General features: G+C 34.6%; 1 protein-coding gene across 10 annotated transcripts in view; it reads right to left on the reverse strand.

Annotated features, from left to right (window-relative positions):
* LCORL (ligand dependent nuclear receptor corepressor like) overlaps positions 1-26,059 on the reverse strand; it is a 154,184-nt gene that overhangs the window by 27,398 nt on the left and 100,727 nt on the right. For 8 of the 10 annotated variants that reach the window (XM_055326201.1, XM_055326196.1, XM_055326202.1 and 5 more), the window contains one exon: positions 20,022-20,273. In XM_055326201.1, coding sequence (XP_055182176.1) covers positions 20,022-20,273 — 252 coding nt within the window. Of the gene's footprint in view, positions 1-20,021; positions 20,274-22,765; positions 22,825-26,059 lie in introns of those variants that run through there. The other 2 variants (XM_055326198.1, XM_055326204.1) reach the window with 2 other exon arrangements.

Raw genomic sequence — 26,059 nt, forward strand, 5'->3', positions numbered from 1 at the left:
AAACCCTTGGAGGATTCTAAGCATTAGACTGACACAATTTTAATTTATGCTTTTAAAGGATCAATCTGTTTTCTGGCAAGGGGGTAAAGGTGGAGTGGAGAAACCTGTTGGGAAAGGACTAGGGTATTCCTAAACTCTGGGCTTTCATACTTTGTTAAGTTTCCCCTGTTAGAAGACTCTTAATTCTTTCCTTCTATCCTCACACTCATCCTAATTCTCACCAAATCTTACTGGTCATTACTTACTTATTCAATCGTTCAGGCCACAACTTGGATTTGGGTGACTGTCACTATTCTAGGTTCCTACACTTGCAACACTTACCTATAATATTTGGCATTAAGCATGCTATATTCTAGTTGCTTATATATTTACCAGTGTTAGCCATGCAGACTATAAACTATGAGAAGGCAAAGACCATGTCCCTTTTATTCACCCGTGTATCCCCACCGCCTAGAAGAGTGCCTGGCACACAGTAAGTGTAGAGTAAATATTTGCTGAATAGAATTTTGAAGAATTAAAAAAGGAGACTGGATAAGCATAAGGTACATAGTACCTTGAAAAATTGTTGAATGAAGCATCTTGCCCCAGGTTATCTGTTCAGCTCAATTTTTTATGTTTTGTCTCCAACTCAGCTCAGCCCCCTCAGGTTTCCCATGGATCCAATCACTTGCAGTCCCTCAGACATGCTACTCTCAAACTGCAGTACGTGGTTCCCTCCGCCTAGAATGCTCTAACCTTTTCAACTTGTCAAACTCCTACTCGTCCTTAAAGATCCATATGCCCCCAAGCAAAGCTGATTATTGTTTCCCTTGTGTTGACATTTACGACACTTAATGACACTTGTGACACTGTCTTGAATTACTGATTTATATATATATATATATATATACACATACATCTTTTTATCCCACAAGACTGAATCCTTCAGGTCAAGGATCTTACTTATTTGTATTTCATAAGTAGTAGAGTGCTGTAACCTACTAAAAGAAATGAATGTTGTCTTCTCCTTTACTATCTCATTTCTCTCCTTCAACAATTAAAAACTTTATTATTTCAAGACTTTATAAGATCATCTTCTTTAAAAACCATTACTACCTAATCCATATTCAGATTTACCAGTTTTTTTAAAAAAAGATTTTATTTATTTATTCATGAGTCACAGAGAGAGGGGCAGAGACACAGGCAGAGGGAGAAGCAGGCTCCCTGCGGGGAGCCTGATGAGGGACTTGATCCCGGGACCCCGGGGATCACAACCCTGAGACAAAGGCAGATAGATGCTCAACTACTGAGCGACCGCGGCGCCCAAGATTTACCAGTTTTGATCCTGCTCATATTTTACATAGTATACAGCACATAAAACACACTGTCCATGAATCTGTTATTCCTAGTCGATGTTACAAAATGAATTAATGAAATTTCTCCAATTCTTTACTCTTTTAGACTTTTGATATAATTTAAAGTTAATTAGTCCACAGACCAGAAATAAGAAAAGGAGGTCCAGGGAACAACTCCTCTCTCTCCTTTACATTAACTATGCCTACTTGTCTATTGCTCTCTAGTTAGGGCAGTAAAGGCATTCTTGTCCTTTTGGGGCCATTCTTAGACACATGGCCCTGGTTAGGGATAATTTTAATCTTAAGGATGAACTAAACCTAAGTCTTATTCCATCTCCATCTTTAAGAGAGCTACCCAAACCAGGTTTATACTCCTGATTTCTTTTCTTTCAGAACGCTAAACAGTGACCGAGGTGAGAGATGCTTTCATTTTTTCCCCACAGCCTTGTCTCCATATCTAGGCTACCTATGTTAAAAGCTTTGCTCTAGAAGTATTTGCTAACTTAGATAACACATTATCGTTGTTATCTAGTGAAGACAGAAAATATACTCCTTCAACATATTTCTACCACACAGTAAAATTATGTAATCAATGAACATTTGTGTAGTGATTACAAGATAGATACATAAATATATAAATAAAGAACTTTAAAAGAAATTTTAGTTGTCACAGAAAATCTCACTTTCTGTTAGCAGTACTTTGGCCTATAGTAAAGTATTTTGCTGATATCCTTACTTCTTTATACACCATAAAAGCTTGAGCTCAAGAGCTAGAAAAATCACAGAGTTATCTCTAGGACTGTCCAAATTAGAAAAGCAAAACCAGTAAGAGAAGGGGAGAGACAGCCTGGGAAGGCTTGAGAAAAAGAAAGATCACTAATAGGCTTAATGGGCATTTTCTTGCTCCTGCTGATTTAGATCTAGCTGAAGTGATTACCTCTACGAGCATCACTCCTTCACATTGGAGACAGCACATCATAGCTAGATTGTTTTGCGTGCATATACTTCCAAAGTACTAATGATTAACCTAATGGATAACTAAGCACATTTTTAAAAGATTTTATTCATTCACCTGAGAAAGAGAGGGAGAGAGAGCAAGTGAGTGAGCATGAGCTGGGGGCAGGGAGGGCAGAGGGAGAGGGAGACGCAGGCTCCTGACCAAGCCAGGAAACCAACACAGGGCTCAGTCCCAGGACTGTGGAATCACGACCTGAGCCAAAGGCAATACTTAACCACTCTGGTGCCCCCTTTTTAAGGATTTTATTTACGAGAGAGAGAGAGAGAGAGAGAGAGAGAGAGAGAGAGAGAGAGAGAGAGAATGAATGAATATATGAGCGGGGGTGGGGGGCAGAGAAAGAGAGACAAGCAGACTCCCTGACGAGGAGGGAGCCTAACTACTCAAGGCTTGATCCTAGGACTCTGAGATCATGACCTGAACCAAAGTCAGACGCTTAACCAACTGAGCCACCAAGGCGCCCCCAAAACTGAACACTTATTATGTTCCAGGGCAATATAAAGTAAGTAGAAGACAAAGAGACTGAAATTTATTTACTGTTCAACTACTGGTAGGTACTTAGGTTATTTGTGTTTTACACTATTACAAACAATTCTGAAATGAAAGTCTATTTAAATGTCGTCTTGTGCTCATGTATAAGAATTTTTTTTTTTTAATATACACCTAGTAGTGTAAATGCTGGATTTACATTTTGGAATTTAGTAGATACTACCAAACTTCTTTACCATATCCTTGATTGACATTTGGTATTGTTGAGATTTTAAATTTTTGCTAATCTGGTAAGAAAAGCAGATTATAGGAATAAATTAACAAGAGTGCACTTAGTATGCATTAATGCAAATTTTTAAAGCACACAAAATTATTTTACTTATAAATGCATAATAGGTTTTATCAAAGGTTGCTTCTAAGATGTAAACAAAAGGATGTGATAGTTCCTTAAGAGAAAGCATATCAGAGGCAAACATGATCAAATAGTGACAGGAACATTACTATTTCTACATACTTGGAAATTACCTCATAATAAATACAAATTATTCCCATTTACTTGTTAATAGACTTGGTCTTAACACTACAATTTACTTATTTTTGATCAAACACTAATGCAAAATGTATACAATTATTATTATTATTTTTAATGATTTTATTTATTTATTCACGAGACACACACAGAGGGAGAGGCAGAGACACAGGCAGAGGGAGAAGCAGGCTCCATGCAGGGAGCCCGACGCGGGATTCGATCCCGGGACTCCAGGATCGCGCCCTGGGCCGAAGGCAGGCGCTAAACCACTGAGCCACCCAGGGATCCCCCTAAAATGTATAGAATCAAAGAGAGGCCTTTCAACGGGGTCAGGCAATTGTATGTATTACACTACCAGATAGAACTTAAAATGGACTGATCTTTGAAAAACCAAAACCATGCCTAATAAGCTGGGCAATTTCTTGATACCAAAGCTTTATTGGGTTAGTTTTATATTTAGAATTCACCTTCTGTTAAAATCAAGATTTGAATTTTCATTTACAGATTGTTTTCAGTTCCATATTTTCATGTAAATTCCCGACCAAGGATCTATTCAAAGCAGACAAGTGCAATTGTCACAACATAGAGTTGTTCAAGGACACACACCATTCTTTCTCATCTCTCATCTTATGGCCTTTGTCCATTCTTTAAAGTATGCTCTCTGTTCTCTTGGCCTGACAAGTTAATTTCTACACATCTTTCAGGACCATGCATCCCATCAAATGTTTTCCTGATTTTCCCCACAATACCCTTTATATTCTTCTATACTGTATATTAGATGTGTTATTAGTTTAGTACCTAAAGTCTAATGGGAGAGTTAGTAACTTCTTAAAATCTATTTAAGATTTATATGTAATTAAGCATAACTACCTGGCCGATCTTCTCACCAGACTCCCTCCCTAAGCCAGGGCCTGGAAGGAACAGTACCTCAATACAGATTTATTCAGTGACTCATCAATGACTTGCTCTGTTTGTCACAACAGTCAGCATTGCATACAACAGACTCAAACAGTCATGCAATCAATGAACTTTGTTCCGCTAGTCAGAGATAACACAGTCAAAATGCTGATATCTATATGGGAGAGAGGGTTAGTTTCACACAGAAAAATTCTGCTCAAGAATGGTTTCTATATTTTTTAGGTTTTAATAATCATATAGATTTTTCTTCAGAAATTGTCAAGACTGATGATCACTAATCAATTATGAATATTAACTATATTACAAACATATTAACTCCTCACAATACTATTGGCCTTCAGTTGCTGTTCGAGATAAATAATGAAGCTCAGTCCATACAGCAGCATGAGTCTGAGATAAAAGGTCTTTGAAACTACATTATCTCTCATCAATATTAAATATGTAAATATTAGTAAGAGTCACTACATGAAAGCAAGTAAATTTTAATGAGGAGAAAATATCACATACATTTTGTTATCTAGAAGGGAAGAATATTCCAAATTAAATTTCATAGAAATGGCAATTACTAGCAATAAAGCTTTCATCAAAATCAACGCTGCTTAAAAGTTAGTAATTTTTGATACAAACTGCAAATTTATGTTAACAGCCTTAATAAATACCTTAAAGCTATTTCTACCTTTTTAAATGGGTCTTGTCTTAAAAAAAAAAATTTATGAAAGAGAGAGTGCATACGTGCGTGAGTGTGCACAGGTGGGGAGGGGCAGAGGAGGAGGAAGAGTGAGAATCACAAGCAGACTATGCTGAGTGTGGAGCCTCATGTGGGGCTTGATCCCATGACTAGAGACCACGACCCAAGGAAACCACAGGTCGGACGATCGACAGACTGAGCCACCCAGGTGCCGCAGGTCTTGTCTTTCTTTTATGCCCTCAATGTCCTAGTCAGCCTCTGTGGAGTCAGACTCTTTCTGGTCTTAACTGTACCCTTTAGGAGATTCCTATGCTGTAAATTATTAATTCATTTATATTTGGCTGATTTCTAGAAAATATTAGTAACTCACAAATAATCTAAATATATAAAAATAGTATTTTTCTATAGTACACATAAAGTGTGAAGCACTACCTAAGAGTATTGGGTATCTTAACCCATTTAGTGCTTATACAACCCAATACATAAATAGGTTTCCCTAATTTGCAAACTTTAATGACACAATTGAAAGTGAAAGAGAGGTTAACTACCCTGCCCACGGTCACACAGTTGTAAGTAGTAAAAATGCCATTCAAATTCAGACAGCCCTGTACCAGAAACTACATTTTTACTACAATTCTAATCTGCGATGTTTTGAAAAGAAAAATTACAATGTTGGTAATGGTGCAATAAACATAGCATGGTCAAACATTACTAGTTCAAGAATACAACCCCTTTGGAAACATTACAGCAATATGTCATCACAAATCTTAAGAATGTTCATACTTTTAAGAAAATATTTAACATGAAAATGTTGTCAGGTACAAAGATATACCAAAGATTTTAATATTACTGATCAATACAATTTTTACAACCCCATATAATTAAAAAATGGTTATATAAATCATAGTAGTTTCACTTGAGAATTAAGTCTATGTATCAGTTAAGGTAATTAATAAAACACTGAACATTGTGCAACTGCTATTACAAAGTTTTTAAAAAGGAGGATATAAACTTGAATAAAAATATAGACAATGAACCATAAAAAAAGCCAAAAAATCAAATATAGAATAAAACCTGGAAGTAAATATACCACATGACAGCAATGCTGATCTTTGATGAGGATCTGATTAGTAAAATATGTGTGTGGGCACATACCTGCATACATATAACTTATTAACTCAAATTTACTATAAAAACTTATTAACACAGTAATACCAAAGTATAAAATTCCCTTGGATTACCCAAATTTTATTTTTATTTTTATTTTATTTTTATTTTTTTTTTAAATTTTTATTTATTTATGATAGTCACAGAGAGAGAGAGAGAGAGAGGCAGAGACACAGGCAGAGGGAGAAGCAGGCTCCATGCACTGGAAGCCCCATGTGGGATTCGATCCCGGGTCTCCAGGATTGTGCCCTGGGCCAAAGGCAGGCGCCAAACCGCTGCGCCACCCAGGGATCCCCCAAATTTTATTTTTAAATTGTTTTTGATGTTACTGATTTAACCACTGAGTTGAAGTTCCAGAGTCCTGGGGGAAATAGCCAATAAAATATCAGAGTAGCATATCAATTAAGTTTTAACACTGGTTTTTCCTTCCCTTATTTGCCTCCCTCTACAAGCAAGCATGTTTTTAAAAGGGAAAGTCATAGCTTTCCCAAAATGGTTTACTTAGTGCATATATAGCTGAAACCCATAGAATTCATTCATTTACTATTAGTAATAAAAGGCAATATAAATTAAAGTGCTTATCGTGAATTTAGGATGCAAAAATTAACTAAGGTCTCAGTACTTCCACCAAACACTGAATTGAAACAAAATTTCACAAGGCTTCAAGTCCATACTTAAAAAACATTTTCAAAAACAAGTTCTCTTTTTTACCCCATGTATTGCACTACCTTATTCTATAAGTTCAAATTTTAACCAAACATTTTACTAAAATGTGCGATATTTACTTATTACAACAATATCACACTGGAAGACTTTACATTTGTTAATCATACATTTGATAGTCTCTATCATGTATATTCAAAAATGATTTATATTTTTAAAAACTTTTTATTGAAATATGACATTCGTAATAAAAGCACACACAAGTATACAGTTTAATGAATTTTCACAAACTATACAGTCCTATATAAACAGCATCTAATTATGACCATCAACCAAGAGATACCCCCCCCACCCTATCTGCCTCTGATCACTAACTCACTACCACCCCCACTATCTTGACTTCTAACAGCTTTATGCATGCGCACCTTGTTGCAGCAACTTTACTTCTAGGAATACATGTGAAGTAAAAATTGAGTACAAGGTCTTAGCTCAGCAGGCTTACTTACATATCTAAAGACAGAATGAAATATGTGATCGTCCCACAAAATATAATACTATTCAACTAAGTGATTCTGTATTAAAGTATTTAGTAACAAGGATGTTTAAAAATATTATTTTGAAAGACACAAGTTGCAGAGGATTGTGAAGCGTATGATTTGTGGGAGTGAGCTCTGGGAAGACAAAGAGAGAGTGAGTGTATGTATTTCTTCCCAGGAGAAACTGGATTGAAAATTTAACAGGAGCAGTTACTGCTGGGTAGGTAAGAAAGGATAATTTTTATTTTCTTCATTTGCTTATTTATTTTCTAGTTTTCCTATAACACTTGGCTTTTATGATTCATTTATTCAATTAATACTTATTGAATGGATACAACATGCCAGTCATTTTTTAAGGCACACAGGAAACAGTAAGGGAATACGATAGAAAATGTTCTGCTTTCATGGAACTTACATTCTAGAGGGGAAAGACAAAAGATAAACAAATCAATAAAAAAAATGTCACAAGGTGATAAGACTTATAATGAAAATAAAACACAGTAATAGGACACAGTAATAACAATGGCAAGTGGAAGTTACTATGCTGGAACAAATGATAGGGTAAAGCCTCTGAGAAGGTGATCTGCTCTTTTTAAAGAAATAAATTTTATTAAGATAAATTCAAACATGTAAGAATATAGAATGATTCCCCCTTATATCCTCTCTTCAGTTTGATCAATTACCTAGATTTTTGCTATACTTGCTCCATTTATCCCTATTAAGTATTTTATAGCTAATTCCAGATGTTACATCATTTCTGTGGCATGAAACTTTAAAACATAAACATTTCCATATATAACTGTACCAATTCTTTGCTATGGTCTAAAACTTGGCTTGTACTGAAATTCCCTCCAGTAAGTCTTCAGGACACTGACTTTGTTTTTTAAGTTTATTACTTATTATTTACTTATTATTACTTAAGTAATCTCTACACCCAACGTGAGGCTCAAACTCAAAACCCTGACATTAGAAGTCATGTGGTCTTGCAACTGAGCCACCCAGGTGCCCCAACACTGACTTTTTGAAGAAGCTAGGTCATGGTACTAATAGATAACATTTTACATTATGGTTTGTTCTGTTTCCTGTGGTGTCCTTTCCTTTGTTCTATGTCCCAATAACTCTGATAAACTTGGAATTAACTGTAAAGCAAATGGTTCTCAAACTTTTGGATTTCATTTCTTTTTACTCTAAAGAAATACTACGGACCACAAAAAGCTTTTGTTTAGATGAGTTACATCCATTGATATTACCACATTATATAGAAATTAAATGGATACATCTAAAAAATATTCTTAATTGATAACAATAACTTTAACTGTTAATGTTTTTAAAAACATTTTAAAGAATAACATTTTCAAAGTAAAATAGATTTTTAAATAGTTTTGCATATCTCTATAATGTCTAGCTTAATATAAGATAGCCATATTGTCATATATGCTTCTCTATTCAATATATTTAGATATACTAGTAGTCTCTGGTGGACTTCATTATATACTTGTGAGAGAATGAGAGTGAAAAGGACAAATAATATTCGTACTAGTGTGACCCAGGGTATCTGAAAAAGTTTCAGGGGCTCCAAGAGCTTTCTGAACCATATTAGAGAACCACTGGCCTAAAGAACTGCTTGGATTCCTTTTCAATGTTTTTGGCAAGAGTTCTTCAAAAGTGATACGACATATGTGGCACATAAAATCTAATCTCAATAATGCTCAAGCGATCAGTGTGTTTTTTTTTTTAAATTTTTTTTTTTTTTTTTTTTTATTCATGATAGTCACAGAGAGAGAGAGAGAGGCAGAGAAACAGGCAGAGGGAGAAGCAGGCTCCATGCACTGGGAGCCCGACGTGGGATTCGATCCCGGTCTCCAGGATCGTGCCCTGGGCCTAAGGCAGGCGCCAAACCGCTGCGCCACCCAGGGATCCCCGATCAGTGTGTTCTGATGGTGATAATTTGACCCTGCCTCCATTGTACAGTTCCCGAAATGACCTCTCGTCTAATAGTTTTATTTTCTGATGATGATGTTTGATGCAATTCTCTTATTAGGAGCTGCAAAATATTAGTATTTTTAGTCTATCATGTCTTCCATATTTATTAGCTGGAATTCTTCTTTAAGAATCTTCCTTAAATGATGGCTATTTGGTCCTGAAATACGATTTGTTTAAAAAGAAAGAAAGAAAGATGAATGCTTAACTTTTTCCTTTAATTGCTCATTTGCACAGTAAGGAGTTGGTACACTGTGTACCTTCAGTGTGGACTAAAGACTTTGATTATTATAAACTAATGGATTTTAAAACATTCAGCATGCTTCAGTTACAATTGTTCTTCGTTTTGATGCTCAAATGTTCTCTTATTGGCCAATGGGGAACCCTTAACATTGGCTTCTGTATTCTGTTGACAAATTAGTCTTTGGAGCTTCCTTGCTTGCTGGCACAGGATGTTCTAGGCTCATTTTGTACATTTTCTGATCCAGACCAAGATTGCAAGGAGGCCAGATTCCTTTTAAAGGAAAATAATGTTTAGAGATCATGATCCAGGTATAGGTTCAATTGAAATGTCACTGCTTTTAGGGTACTTCAGCAGTCAGACTAGGAAATACATATTTTTGAAGAGAAAAAAAATTTGTGAATTTGCATTGACATTTCCAAAAACATGTAATATTACAGGGTTTTTACTACTTTGATTTTATTCGTTTTTCTTTTCTTACCCTAGAAATCTTGTTTCCCTAACAATGTTACATGATTATATATTTATCATTTAGAGAACTGGCAATATTATTACTAATATTACCAAAAGGATTTCTTTAAAGCACTCTGTCCTTAAAATATCCTCTACTAAGAATGCACAGTCAAAATACTGGCTTATAGACATATAAGAATTATAGACATAAATTCTTTCCTCAGTGCCAATATGTTACTAATATAATGCAGCCAGGATTTGTTTGCTACATTCTTTCTCAAATTTTAAGGATTACTTTATTTTAAAAAATGTATACTCTTTGGAATATGTAAAATATTTACATAAACTATATAATAAGGTCCATTCACAGCATTTTCATCCCATCCCCTCTGCCTCATCCTACTTCATCCCTTTATAGGTAACCATGCTTTTAATTTTTATCCCTTACTGCTTTTTTTGCAAATGAGAATATACTTCCAACCCTTTGCTATTATAAAGAATGTGCTCAAGTGTATAATCTTGAATATAATACGTAAAACAGAGAGACAGAGAGGTGGGCAGGGACAAGACCTTAGAGAAGCCATACAAGTCATGGAAATAAATTTAAATTTTGTTTTTCATATATTAGAAAACTAAGAGGAAGATTTTAAATACAGAAGTAATGTAAGTTTTACTTTTATTCAGTCTGAGAATGAGAACATAATTTTGTCAAACTGATAACTTCAAAAGTTGTATTAAGGTATACATTATGAAAGATATCTCTTTAGAGGGAAAATAGAAGAAAATTACAGAGAAAACTAAAGTCCACTGTATTGTCACTTAGAAACCATGTGGTGCTACAGTGGCCAATTTTATATCAAACTCTAACAAATATTCAGAAAAAATATATCGGTTAGAAAGAAGTTAATCTTTTCTTTCTCTTGCTCCCCACTTTCTTCCTTTCCTTCTTTTTTAGGCTTCATACAGCTAATTACGTTAGTCAAGTGACGGTTTGTTTACATGGGAACATTAAGGAACATCTGACTGTAAAGTGCATGGCTATTTGTTTGTGATATTCCTTATAAGACAGAAAACCAAAAAAAATCCAGTTCACACATTCTGTGACAATTATATTTCTTGACACTCTATAATCTGACTTTATAGAAAAAGCTTTGAATAGTCTCCTGATTTTTAAGTAACTGAGGCAATCTTCATACAATTCCTCAAACATAACTGATTTGTTCCTGCCTCTTTTGATTTCTGGTACTTTTGTCTTTGATATTTTTTCTGCCTGGAATGCCTTGCCCTCAGTTCTTCATATGCTCAAACTCATTTCCCCAGGGAGACCTTCCTGACCATCTTACCTAAAATAATCCTCCCAGTCACTCTTGATATCTTGCTCATCGATTCTTTTGTAAAATTAGGGGCAAACAGACAGGCATATTTCAAAAATGTTACAACTAATTCTGGAAATGCAAAACGTAATAACAAATTAGAAACTCAAGATACTTAAGCAGTAATTAGAATAGCTCAGGAGAGAATTAGTGAATTTGGAAATTGTTCTAAATACCCTAATCAGGATGCAAGAAAAGGAGACAAAGGGGTGGAAGATATAAGAGAATATAGGTGATACAGAGGATCCAAAAATATGTCTTAGTAGATTCTGACAGGTGATAAAGTGAGAGGTATAGTAATTTGAAAAGATAATGGCTAAGAAAATCACAACTGATGAAAGACATCTGTCCTAAGTCATAGAAATCATGATTACCCAACAGAATAAATAAATCTATACCCAAACATATTCAAGACAACCTGCAGAACACCATAAACAAAACACACAGAGAAAGAGAAAGAGAAAGAGAAAGAGAAAGAGAAAGAGAAAGAGAAAGAGAGCTGCTGAAAGTACACAGTATGAAGATCACCTATAAAGGAAAGCCTATTACTTGCAGTTATAGCAACAATGGAAGCCAAGACATTCTTGACAGTAGTTCTGACAAAACAGTAATTGTCAGCCTAAACTTGTGTACCCAGAAAAATTATCTTTTTTTAAGAACATATGTTAAAAAAAAAAAAAGAATGAGAAACTGAAGAAAACCTGGGAATTTATTATCAATAAAATTAAGAGAATTCTGTTTATTAAAAGAATTTCTGTTCCCAGAGGAAAATCTGAGCTATAGGAAGGAATAGTGGGCAAAGGAAAAGGTCATCATATATGTAAATCTAAACAAAAATTGATGATATGAAATAAATAGTTACAATGCTTAAACTGTGGTGTCATAAAAAGAGAACTAAAGCACTGATAAAACAGCTCTATGCGTTGGGATAGATGGCAACTTAAAATGCTCTAAATTCTGTATATTAACTGTTCAGCTAATTACACACTTAAAAATTTCTAATGTAACCAACTAACGAAACAGCAATAAAGTATGTAACTTCAAAATCAGCAAAGAAAAAAATGAAGTAAAGGGAAAAACACAACCTAAAATAAAATAATGCAGGGGGAAAAGTTTTAACAAACAAGATGCACAAAATAAGATGATGGAAACAAATGATGCTATGAGAAAATATAATAATAAGAGACCCAAACTAAATTTTGGTGGGAATTAATAGAAACGTGCTCACATGTGTACATGTACATGTATGTACATGCAATTTAGGACGTATGGGGAGGTTTTCTTAGAGAAGTGATGTTTAAACCACCTGGAAAAAAAAAAGAGTTAGGTTTTATGTAGAATACATTGGTGGAGGTAGAAAGTGGCTTCTACAGAGAGGCACCTGCACGTGTGAATGTTCTAAGGCCAGACTGTACAACATATTGAAGAAAATGAGGGATAGCGAGCATGAGGACCAAAACGAGAGCCACAGGATGTGGCTGGTAGACAGCAGCTGGATCTTGGCAAGTTCAGGATTTTAGATTTTATCCTAAGGACAATGAGAAGCCATTAAAAGGTCTTATTTATTTATTAAATTTTTAAAAAAGATTTTACTTATTTATTCATGAGAGACAGACAGACAGAGGCAGAGACACAGGCAGAGGGAGAAGCAGGCTCCATGCAGGGAGCCCGATGTGGGACTCGATCCCAGGACTCCAGGATCACAACCTGGGCTGAAGGCAGGTGCTAAACTGCTGAGCCACCCAGGGATCCCCCCCATTAAAAGGTTTCGAAGCAGATGAATGGTATGCCTTGATTTGGGATTTTTAAGTATCACCTGTTTCTTCTATCCCTACAGTCGGAGAATATTAGATTGAAAGGCACATGGAGTAATCTAGATATATTATGTTTTATTCTTCAGGTTTAATAAAATATGGTATTATATTAAGCATAGAACATAACATTTCTTCCATGTCTTTAGCTTTCAAAAACGAAAGCTTAGCACTAAAATACAAGATAGATGATTTTATTGACTTCATTAGTGGATACATAAATACCTTCTGAACCAAACTATAGAAACTGTTCAGTATTTTCCTAACAGAGTAACAACAGGCTCCATTTATAAATGGCATAAACATAACATCCTAAAACTATAATTGGCTCTCTTAATTACAGTTTAACATCTCAGCTGACAACTTCACCTACTGTAATCTCAGCCAAGAAACCAGACTAGTAGTGACAGTAGCAGAGGCAAAGGATACTTAATAATACTAAACGTATCACTGAAAGTCATAGAAGTTATTCAATGCAGTCTCCCAAATGCTCACTTGAAGCCTATCTGATATTAGTTTCACACATAATTTTGATTTTTTTAAAATCTTACTCAAATTAGGAGATGTGATTTCCAAAGGTTAGCCTGCTGGTAGCAGTTGTAGTAGTAATTTCTGAATTTTTTTTTACTTATCTGTTGCCAATTAGCTGGAGGGGAAATGTGAAGATATTACAAGGCAGTGCAATAACTAATGTTCATCATGACGCTTTCATATGTTGTTTAAGAAAGTATTAACATATTTTCCATTTAAAATGTTTAAAATAAAAAAATTTCACTGCCAAAAAATCATAAATCCAATGATCAAGTCTCAATTCTCATTTTGGCTATCAGTAATATTTGAAAACAATGAAGATTTTTAAGCCAATAAAACCAACATGTCAAAGGTATAGTATAGGGGAAAGAAAGATAAACATGGAAACAACTGCAATGCAGTGAGAAATTTACTATAAAGAAAGCTCTAGGAGAATATTCACTGAACCTCATTACAGAAATCTACACCAACTGGGCCAATGACATGCTGTTTCATCTCTGCCCACATTTGATCTTTTGTATGGGACTGGTAAGATCTTCATGAGTATCACAATAATGATAAAGTCTATAGGTTGCGTATTTCTTCCTGTACTTTAGAATTTAGGAGAAGTTTTTAGTTTGGCCCCAGATTAAAACTGAAAAATTTTTAAAAAAGACATGTGAATGACATTTTTAAGTCAGTGTGCCAGGGCAAAAAAGAATCCTTAGTACAAGCAATGCATGACTTACTTCCTCCCAGATTCTGAGGCTCAGAGTATTTATACAAATCTGTATAAATGAAAGTGCACCAAGAAATATTTCTGCTCTTTGAAACACGTGGTTAGAAAGTACAATGAAGAGGTAAATGGGAATGTTCCCCTCTGGGTAACTACATTTTAAGCTTGTCTAGAGTTTGTAGAAGAGAAGGAAAGGAAAATGAGGAATATGGAAACTGACTTTGAAAAACAATTAAAGATGAAAAGATTTGCATGGAAAACAGAAGTTTAGAAAGACATAATAGTTTCAATAAATATTTACAGCACTAGTAGAAGGAGTAAATTTTCTCATATTGCTTCAGAGAGGAAAAATCCCCTAAAGATTAGCATGGAAAAGAGAGGTCTTAGGGTTAATAATTTCTACACATTTTTATAGTACTGTTAAGTAAAATACTGTTGCAGACAGAAAAAATAAAAAACAAAAGGCAGATGTTTCAGAGATATGAGCTTAATTATCAGAGCTCTCAAAGATTTTTGGCAAGTACTTATTATCAATCAGCGACTGACTTACCATCTCCTATATGATAGACCAAAAGAGCCCTATATTGGGGCAGAGACTGGGTAGGATATTCTTTTGAGTATCTTTTTCTTGGTTTATATAGCTAATTCTGTTCTGACAAGTGTTTTTGCCTATTTTTCTACATGGTTGTATTTTTCTCATTCACTTTAGTTTTGTTCTGTTAGTTGAATGGTTGCCAGGTGTTATCAGTTATAAATACTGTCTTCATTTTAGCCTTGAATTTTCACTCCGTCCATAGGGATTTTCATAATACTTAAGCTTATCTCAATAGGGTCAAATTTACAAAACTGTGGTACAGATTGCTATTCTTGCATCTTAAGAAAGTCTTCCTTATTTTGAGTTCGTTAGGATTTAATCCTAGATCTTTTCTTTAAGTTTTTCCTTTCACATTTAGCTGCTCTTTAACCCATTGGAATTACTTTTGTGAGTGGTGTGACGTAGGAATCTTTTTTTTTTTCCTTTGGTCCCACATGAGTAACCAGTGGCCCTGGACCCATTTATTCAAGAGGCCATCCTTCCCAGTGATATAGAATGACATCTCTATCCTATACTAGATTCCACTAATGTCTGGAGAGCTTCCAGCTTGCTCATATGTTCTACTGATATGTATATGGCCAATAGCACCGTGTTTTAATTGTACTGCATTAAGTCTTGATATGTCTAGAGTGACTTCCTCAAACACCTCGACTTAGTAATGCTTAGCTCTTTAAGTATTGCTCATAGATTTTAGGAATGGCAGGTCATTTTTCACAATAAACCCACTGAGAATTTGACTGGAATGACACTGAATCTATAAGCATATTAAGGATGAAATGCTATCTTTTAGAGCCTGCCCGTTCATTTAAAATAAAATTGCTTATTTTGAGAGTCTCATTTTGTAGCCTTCAAAAGCATCATGTTTTCCGTAAGGTTTGAAATAGTTTATTAGTTTCATTTTTGGTGTTTTGGTGCATTTCCTGCTTTTGTTGCTACTGTCGATGAGATTTTTAAAAAAACTGGATGGTCTAGCTGGGTGGTTGCTGATTTGCAGTGATATATACTGATCTTGTGAGCAGTACCTTTTCTGAACTTTTTACCAGTTCTAAAAGTTTACCTATTCTTTCATACTTTCTACATACACAACCACATTGTTTGTAAGCAACCACAATTTTATTCACTCTTTCCTTGTAAGATATTATTGCTTAATTTCATACTTCTATTTTTTTTTCTCATCATGCTACTTAAGTCATCATGCCCTCTTATGGTCTGGTGATATATAAATTGGTGATAGTGTGCACTGTTGTCTTGTTCATAACTTTAAATCATCAGGATGTGATATTTTTGGTAGTGGCAGTGCTCATTTACATTTAATTTGATAAATATTTTTTATTATAAATGTGTCAGCTTTTGTAGAATTTTTCTCTATCAAGATGATATGTTTCTTTTCTTTTTTGGCAATGTGGAAAATCATAGAGGTTTTTCAACTGTGGAATCATCCATGCCTCACTGTCATTATTTACCATGTTTTTATACTCACTATATTCAACTTGCTAATACATATTTAGGATTTTTTGCACCTATGTCTGTAAGTAAAACTGGTTTGTAACTTTTTTCTTTTGCTTTTTTGGTCTGGTTTTGATATAAAGATTATACCAATATTTCTCTTTTCTATTCTTTCGAATAGAAAAGACAGAAATTGTCTGTTGCTTTACGGTTATATGAAGTTTATCTATAAAACCATTTGTGATTAATAATTTAAAGATTTATAAGTTAGACTACCCATAAGTTATTCACATTATTAATGGTTAGATTAACTATTAGATTTATGGATTACATCATCTAATTTGAATAAAGAAACTCACAAAATGAACAATGGTCTTAAGTGAGTACTGTTAAGACATTATAAGTGAGTATACTATGGAAGATATCAGCACTAACAAATAAACAAAGGCAGAACATTGCCTCAGCTAGTATAAGCACTTTAATGATTATAGGTAAGAACAGTATAATCAGGGCAAAAATTTTAAATCTTTTTTTAAAGAAGATTTTATTTATTTGAGAGTGAGAGAGAGCATGTGCGCACAGATGAGGGAGGAGCAGACTCCTGACTTGGGAGCTCGATCCCAGGACCCCAAGATGACGACCTGAGGTGAAGGCAGATGTTTAACTGACTGAGCCCCCTTGTGCCCCCCCACTAAATTTTGATTCTTAAAAAAAAAAAAAAAAAGCATTTGAGGGGCTCCTGGATGGCTCAGTCAGTTAAGCATCTGCCTTCAGCTCAGATCATGATCCTAGGATCCTGGGATCCAACCCCACATCAGGCTCCCTGTTCAGTTGGGGAGCCAGCTTCTTCCTCTCGCTCTGCCCCTCCCTCCTGCTCATGCTGTCTCTCACTTTATCTCAATAAAATCTTTAAAAAGAAAAAAAAAAGAAAACCATCTGAAATGTGGATTTATACCTTCTATCATTATTAATAAAATTCTCTCAAAGTTTATAGTGTGTGATAAGATACTAGCAGTGAAGTTGTGATTAGCAAGACACTTAAAAATTGTTTATAACATTTTTATTTTAACCTTAAAAATTTTAAACTTTTTTTTTAATTTTTATTTCTTTATGATAGTCACACACACACACACAGAGAGAGAGAGAGAGAGAGAGAGAGAGAGAGAGAGAGAGGCAGAGACACAGGCAGAGGGAGAAGCAGGCTCCATGCACCGGGAGCCCGACGTGGGATTCGATCCCGGGTCTCCAGGATCGCGCCCTGGGCCAAAGGCAGGCGCCAAACTGCTGCGCCACCCAGGGATCCCACCTTAAAAACTTTAATTTATGGAAACATTAGTACAGATATTGGCATGTATACATACACACACACATGCATCAAAGGATACATGCTCTATTTTTTTTTTTTTTAAGATTTGGTGTACAAGTGTGCAAACTTAAAACCTACCAATTTATACCAGAGCAGTAGGCTTTATAAAAAAAAAACAAAACAAAACAAAAAAAACACCTAATTTTATTACTCTCTGCTTGAAGCAATCTAGGAGTTTTCTGTGGCTATAAGAAAGTCAAAATCTTCAATATTTCCTGTGTAGTTGTCTTATAATCTGGTCTCTATTTTTTTTGGCTTAATCTATTAACATTCTCTCCCTTGCTCTCTACACTATAAGCCACACTAGACTGATTCCTATAATCGTGTAAGATAAGAAGTAATCCCCCAAAATCAAGATTTAAGGTATAGATTGATATCTACTATTGTTACTCTTTTAATCTTCAGATGAAAAGTTTGTTCACAAAAAACAACAAAAAGTTTGTTCACATACATATCTGTGCACTTTGCAGAGAATATCACAGTAATTTAAATAATTTACATTACTTGTTTTCCACATATACGTGGGTCTGCTGTATCATTTACATTCATAGAATCACAGAATTTAAGGACTGGAAATTTACTTTTAAAATGTCATTTATTCCAACCACTCGTCTGATGCTTTTGAATACCTCTAATGACAAGGCAACCATTTTCCACTTGGAGAAATGTGTGATGCTTAAAAAACATTCTTTTTCATATGACCTGAAATCTGTTTTCCTCTAATTTCTAGATCCTAATTCTAGTCACTGGGCTATTCAAAGAAAGTTCTGCCGCATTTAGTGTAATGACCACACAGATACTTGATGGTCAGTATAATGTTACCGTAAGACTTTCTTCTGTGATAGTAAGGAAAAGGAGAAACACAGTATGGAGCCTAGTGTTTGACTATCTTTTATGAGTTGCTTACTTCATATTTAATCTTCACATTGCTTTAATGAATTTGCTATTATTATTAATGCCAAATAATAAATGAGGAAACTTAAAGCTCCCACAGGTAAAGTTACTTGTTCGAGTAATTAAGTAGCAGAGCTGGTCAACCACAAGTCTGTCAGGTACTAAAGAAAGCCTATGTTTTAGTCTCATTAGGACACTGACCTGCCTTCGACAAAGAGCTCTAAGAGGGTATGAAACATGGAAAACAAAACAAAACAACAACCAAGCAAAATTCTAAAAATTCTATGCTAACTTCCAAAATTCTATGTGTTGATATATTTTTTCCTCAAGCCTTATATTGTAGTCATCTTTGACATTTCTGTCTTATAAACTGTCTATTATTATCTTAATATTTCTCAGATCTTTCTACATAAGTAAACTCCCACGACCTAAAATTAGGGAAGCAAAAAGAGAAAATCATTCCCCTATTTCATTCCCTCTCAATTTTAATGTCATACAACGAAAAGACCATCTTCTTTAAACATTAACTAGGTACTCCTCTTTAGAGCCCAAACACACTTTGGGCTTCTATAATCAAACCTAATGCTGGTATTTTCCTGGCTTCCAGGACTGACAACACTATTCCTAACTTGTGCTAACAAAAGATACCTGCTCTCCCTTCTCCAGGCAAACACTTATTTGGCATCCTCCACAAGCACTTAAAAGGCCCTTCCTTCCTTTCCTCTGAGAATCATGACTCTTCTTCAATTAACTATTAGATCAGTCCAACACAGACTGCATCATTTAGGCTTCTTATGAAAAATGTATCTCTATATTCTTAGTTGCATGATTATATTTATCACATATATTAACTTTTCTTTTTCTCCATTATTTCCCCATAAATAATTGAAGAAAAATCACCTATTTTTTTTTATTTTTCATCTAAGTATAAAAAACTGAACAGCAAGTGCTTAATGTTCTCAGCTGTATGTTTTAAAAACAATTTCTCATTAAATACATCTCTTTATTTGTATTCTTTGTTTTTAAGCTGCTTGTTAGGATTTTCTCACCATATATTTAATTGTGAAAAGAGACCAAGAGCAACTCAAATTCTTTTTCAAAAACAAAGTAAAGAACAATACAAAATTCAGCGCTTCTCTCTAGTTCATCCCATAGGCTAGCTAATTGCAAGTAATATTACTTCTAAAATAAATTTCTTTATGAATGTAAGGTTTTATGTATATTAAATACTAAAACATAAAATTATGAATTACACACACATGTACACAAAATCTTACCTTGCTGAGTATTTTGTTCTTGCATTCGATTCACAGTGAGGTCTAAGGGGCCTTCCTGCTCTTCCTGAAGCGAGTTTTCTGCTTGATTCATTTGGATACTTTTACATATTAGACTTGGTCCAATTGAACCATTTCTATTTTCTTGAATTTTACCACTTTTTGAAATATACTCAATTGCAAACTGACGTATCATCTTTTTCATTAATTCCTGAGCAACTAAGGGAATGTTAGGATCACAGTTCTGAGGAAGATCTAGGGAAGAAATAAATATGATAGGCATTAAAAAAGAGAAATGCAAAATACCAATACTTACACTTATTTTTATTAAAAATTAATGGATTCAGAAGTCTTCAGTTCAGTCCACATTGCTAATGGTTTCTAGGACTTAGCAGTAGAAACCTTGTAGATTTAATTAGTATTACATCAATCCAAACTTGGCATATTTAATCATTCCTTATAAACATTTTCCAGGGTGCTCGGGTGCTCAGTTGGTTGAGCGTCCCGCTCTTGGTTTTGGCTCAGGTCATGATCTCAGGGTTGTGAGATGGACCCCCAAGAAGTACTCTGTGCTACATGCATAGTCTGCTTGAAATTCTCCCTCTCCCTCCCATCACATGCACCTGTGTTCTTAAATAAATAAATAAATAAATAAAAAATCTTCAAATAACAACAACAAAAAACCAAACATCTTCAGTCCCAAACTAAAATACAAAGAATTAGACACAGAAGTGGAACAGCTTATTTTCAGAGTTTTAATTCAAATGCGTTCTACTAGATATTGAAACACTTAGAATGCAAACAAATTATAACTAAGCAATTTCTAATATACAAGTAAATGTATACATTAACTATTTAACAAAACATCTACACTCTTATACTTATTACCATTAAATTCTTCAATTCTGTCAAATGTGTATTCCATAAATAACCTGAATGTCATCATCAAAAATTTTCCTTTCTTCAACTTATATGGAAAAATTTCAATCATAAAGAAAAAATAAAGAAATATACAGTGATACAGGCAGCCTCTACCAAGATTCAAGAATTGTTAGTATCCTTCCACATTCACTTTTTTTTTTAAATTTTTATTTACTTATGATAGTCACACAGAGAGAGAGAGAGAGAGAGAGGCAGAGATATAGGCAGAGGGAGAAGCAGGGTCCATGCACCGGGAGCCCGATGTGGGATTCAATCCCGAGTCTCCAGGATCGCGCCCTGGGCCAAAGGCAGGCGCCAAACTGCCGCGCCACCCAGGGATCCCCCACATTCACTTTTAAAACTTTTTTTGTTTGCAGAACCACTGAAAGTATATTGTAGAATTATGACATTTCACTACTAAATATTTCAGTATGCATCTACTGAGACCCTCCTATAAAAATGGCAATACAATTATTGAGGGTCTTAATCCTTGACCCCAAAACATATAGATCAGCTACAACTACAATAAAGATCAGAAGTGATACACAATTTTGTTTGAAACTTGTCCAGGATATAAAATACCTGAATGATTTTATATAAGTATGGAATGAGGACAGACAACTTGTAAACACAGTATATAACAGTGATAAGAAGTTTTGGTATTAGGGAGGGTGGGTGGTGGTAATTTTTTCACCCATACTTCTGGCCTCACCCCAATCCTTTTGTTTTGTTCCGTCAGAGGCAGAACTATTGATAACTTGGGAAAGATGACTATGCAAACATGACTAGGCTCCACAGTTTTTCCTCACAGAAGTTAACCTAGAGATACTACTTTGCTCCTTAAAAACCTCAACTCTTACCAAGGCCTATCAGTGATATATATAGGCCTGCTGTGATCCAGGGCTGTCTGAGACTGGAGGATTGAGTCTCTTTTGTTTTGGGTTTAAATATTAGCTGGAGCACATGTCTTAGAAATCTGAGGGCAAGTTCCCCAACTAACATCTACAGTTATAGATACAAGACTCTAAAATGCAAGATGGTTTGAGAATATATGATATTTGGAAGTGAGGAGAGGCAACAAACTACTTCCACCTTGACCACTACCAAATTTGGTAACAAAACGTGATCTAGGCTGAGATGAATCTATTTATTTATGGTCTTGCAGAAGTATCAATATATTTGATTACAGGGCGTTGTTTTGGAGATGTCACATAGCAAACATAACATCTGAGAGAAGGAACTGTGGGCCAATATAAAAGTAACACTTTAGCCTTTACATTTACTCTTCTTCATTTAGAGCCCAGGAGGGAAGAGAGGCACTACTGTCTTTAGGTACTGGAAAAAAAAAGACTTAACTACAGGTTTGAATCTTAGTCATCTTTAAGAGCTTAGGGTAGTTACATATCCCCTCTAGGTTTTAGTTTTTCCGTTCAAAAAAATGGAAATGATAACCGAACTTCTGAAATCATAATAGGGGCTTGATCACAGGATATTTTAAGGTTATGTAAGATTGTAGGTAAAATACTGCAATTCCTATACTTGGCATTTTAACAGTCTAGTAAACATTAGCCATTAAGATACAGACTGAACACTTATATTTTATTTAAGTCACAAAACGGCAAATAAGTAAAAATATTAACTAGGTTAATATTAAATTATTAGCTGACTGGGAAAATACAAAAGACCTAACCTCTAAGTACATGCGATACTTTTTGGTCCAGAATAGACAGTATTAGCACATGTACCCTAAATGACATAGCTTACCAAAACAAGAAATTTCCAAGTTGTACATAAACTCTCAATTTATATCATTTTTAAATTATTACCTCCAAGCATCTTTGAAGGCTTCTTGTGAATATTCTGCTCCAGCTTTTTCCAAGCCTGATTTTCCTTGGTATTATGTGTTAATAGGAGATATTAAATTTACTTCTTGGTATTTTGTTTAACTGTCTGAAAATTTATTGACAAATGTCACCTTATTTATATATTAAAAAATTAAATTTACCAAAAAAAAAAAAAGAATAGAAACATTTGGATTTATATCAACTGACTGGGGTTATAATTTTAGGGTTTGAGTTAAAGCTAAGTTTAAAGCTGAATACATTGTGCTACTCAATTTTTTTTTCATGTACTCAGTTTTTGGTCTTTTATATTGGGTAATACATGTGTATTTGAGAAAAGAGAAAGACAGTGACAAAGGAAATGCTGATTAGCGAGGGAGCCTTTTAGGTTATGTGTACAAGCTGTTATAACTATAAAAAAGCAAATGAGTTAACTAGAGATATGGACCAGGAATTGTAATGTTTCCAAAGGTCAGGGAAGCAATAAATATTTGGCTGGAAGAGAGAATGCTGCCACATAGAAATAGTGTCCATTGTCCCCAAGAAGACAAAAATAACTTGTTTTTTGCCCTCTTAATTCTTTAAATTTAACTAATTCAAATGTTTAACAAGCTTTTGTAACAGCCAGTTTCAGGATAGTTCTCAATGATTCCAACCTCCTGGCTTCAGTCTGTTGTGTAGCCCCTTCCATGTTGCACTGGTTGGTGGTATGGGTGATTTAGAGCATTCTAAAGAAGCGTGTCACTTCCAAGATAAGTTATAGAATTCAGTTTCTATCTTGGATACTCTTGAATGTTAGTGTTTGCTGTCACCCCCTCCCCCATCCTCTATCACTCACTCTGGAGGTGTACTGTTAAAAGCTCTTTGGGGAGGCTCACATGGAGAAGAACTAAAGTCCCCTGCAAACAACCAGTGAGTGAACTTGAAAGAAGATATTCCAAATCAATGAAATCCCAGATGATCATAATCCCAGCTGATCCCTTGACTGCAGCCAAACATCCAAGTGTGCTAGTATAACATTCATAGGCTCAGATAAAAAGTGAGACAATAAATGTTTATTTTAAACTGCTAAATTTTGGGGATAATTTGCTAAATAATAATGATAATAAATTAAAAATTTTGGTACATGTTGGTGGGATGTTGCTGTAATAAAAATCTGAAATTGTGATTTGGCTTTAGAACCAGGCAGAGATGAGCACTGGGTATTATACATATTGGCAAACTGAATTTAAATAAATGAATAAATAAATATTCTAGTTCTAAAATAATTTTTTTGCTAATTAAAAATAAAAAGAGTTGTTATATTGAAAAAAACCCCAAAATAACCAAGCAGTGGGCTCTGGGGGTGAATTAACATTGTAAGACAAAAAGAACTTTGAAGAAGTTGTTAATAGGAACCTTGTGGTCTTTGATAAGATGTGTAGGGCGAAGATTTGTAGGACAGTAAGATAAATGTTATTGGAAAGTAGAGGAAAGAATATACTTATAGTGGTAGAAAGTTTTATAATAACCACTGTTTGCAATAACTTGGAAAGTAGAAAATGTGCCTAATAAATTGGGTGATTTATCTAGAGAAATTTCTAAGCAAAGTGTTGAGATGCCCTCCAGTTTCTTCTTGTAATTATAGTAAAATGTAGGAAGGGAGATATACTAAAGGAAGAGCTGTTAAATAAAAAGAAACCAGAACTTGATTATTTTGAAAAATTTCAGATATACAGATAGCAAATGAGGCTAAAATTAAGAAAGGCTGAGCTAAGACCAAATCAGGGGAACAACCAGGAAAACAGCTTCAAAAAGGTGATGGTTTTTTTCTCCAGAGTTATGGAGAATATGTTGTGGGACCTATGTGAATTTTAAATTTTAATTTTTTGCGTGTGGGGTGTCATTCCTTTATTTTTTTATTTTTTATTTTTTGTTGTCATTCCTTTAAACAAAAGAACACTGGAGTTAACCAAATCTTTACAGGAAGTATCCATTCAAGAACAATGGCTAAATTTCCTTAAGAATAGTAAACTGTATAGTGTTTTAAATTGCTTTATTCCCATCCTCCCTCACTACTTTTGAGGAAGCCTTCCCAAGGCAAACCCCAACAATGTTAGGGTTCTAGATATTTAAGGAAATCTCTGTCCATTCAGTAGTTTACCACTAAGCTAACTAAGCAGAGATGTTAATAGCTACACAATACAAAGAATACTGACTTCATGGAATTACATCAGAAAAGTCATTAAACAAACAAACAACATAGCAACAACAAATAGTAACAACAAAACCTGAGGTGGGGGGTAATCTGATTTCTACCAGTGTCACACTGTATTATTTAAAATATCCAGTCTTTTAAAACATCACAAGAAATGAAAAAAAAATAAGAATGTATGGCACATATACAGGAAGAAAAAAGTCAACAGATAATGTCTCTGAAGAGGCTCAGATATTGAATTTCCCAGATAAAAACTTTAATCAGACATTTTAAATATGTTCAAAGAGCTAAAGGAAATCATGTATAAAGAACTAAAGGGAAGTATCAGGAGAATATTTCAGCAAATAGAAAATAAAGTTTTTTAAAAGAACCAACTAGAGATTCTAGAGTTGAAAAGTACACTAATTAAAATCCAAAATTCACCATGATGGATACAGCAAAAGATCTGTACTGGCAAAAATCAATCAATCAATCAATCAGTGAATTTGAAGATAGGCCCATTGAGATTATCCATTCTGAGGAGAGAGAGAAAAGGAGGGAGAGTAGGAAGGAGGGAAGGAGGGACAGAAGGCAGGCAGGCAGGCAAGCAGGCACACATGTAGGTAAGGGGAGGGGACAAGAGGGGAGAAAGAAGGAAAAAAAGAAAAATAGGAGTCTCAGAGATCTATGGAATATCATCAAGTGCACCAACATTCACAATGGTTGTCCTAGAAGAGAGGAGAGAAAGAGGCACAAAGGATAACTGAAGAAATGACAATGTCTCAAATTTGATGAAAAACCTTTACGTACATATCCAAGAAGGATAAACTCAAAGAAAGCCACATTTAGATGCATCCTAATCAAATGATCAGAAGCCAAAGACAAAGAGCAAGTCCTGAAAGCAGCAAGGAAAACCCCTCAATTCATCACATACAAGATCCTCAATGAGATTAATAGCCAATATCAAATGAGAACCTGTGAAGGCCAGAAGGCAGTGAGATGACATATTCAAGGAACTGAAAGAAAAAAGATTGTCAATTAAGAATTTTACATTCAGCAAAAGTATCCTTTAAAAACACACAAGAAATTTAGACATTCTCAAA

This window comes from Nyctereutes procyonoides, unplaced genomic scaffold, assembly GCF_905146905.1.
Source record: "Nyctereutes procyonoides isolate TBG_1078 unplaced genomic scaffold, NYPRO_anot_genome, whole genome shotgun sequence".
Lineage (NCBI taxonomy): Eukaryota > Metazoa > Chordata > Mammalia > Carnivora > Canidae > Nyctereutes > Nyctereutes procyonoides.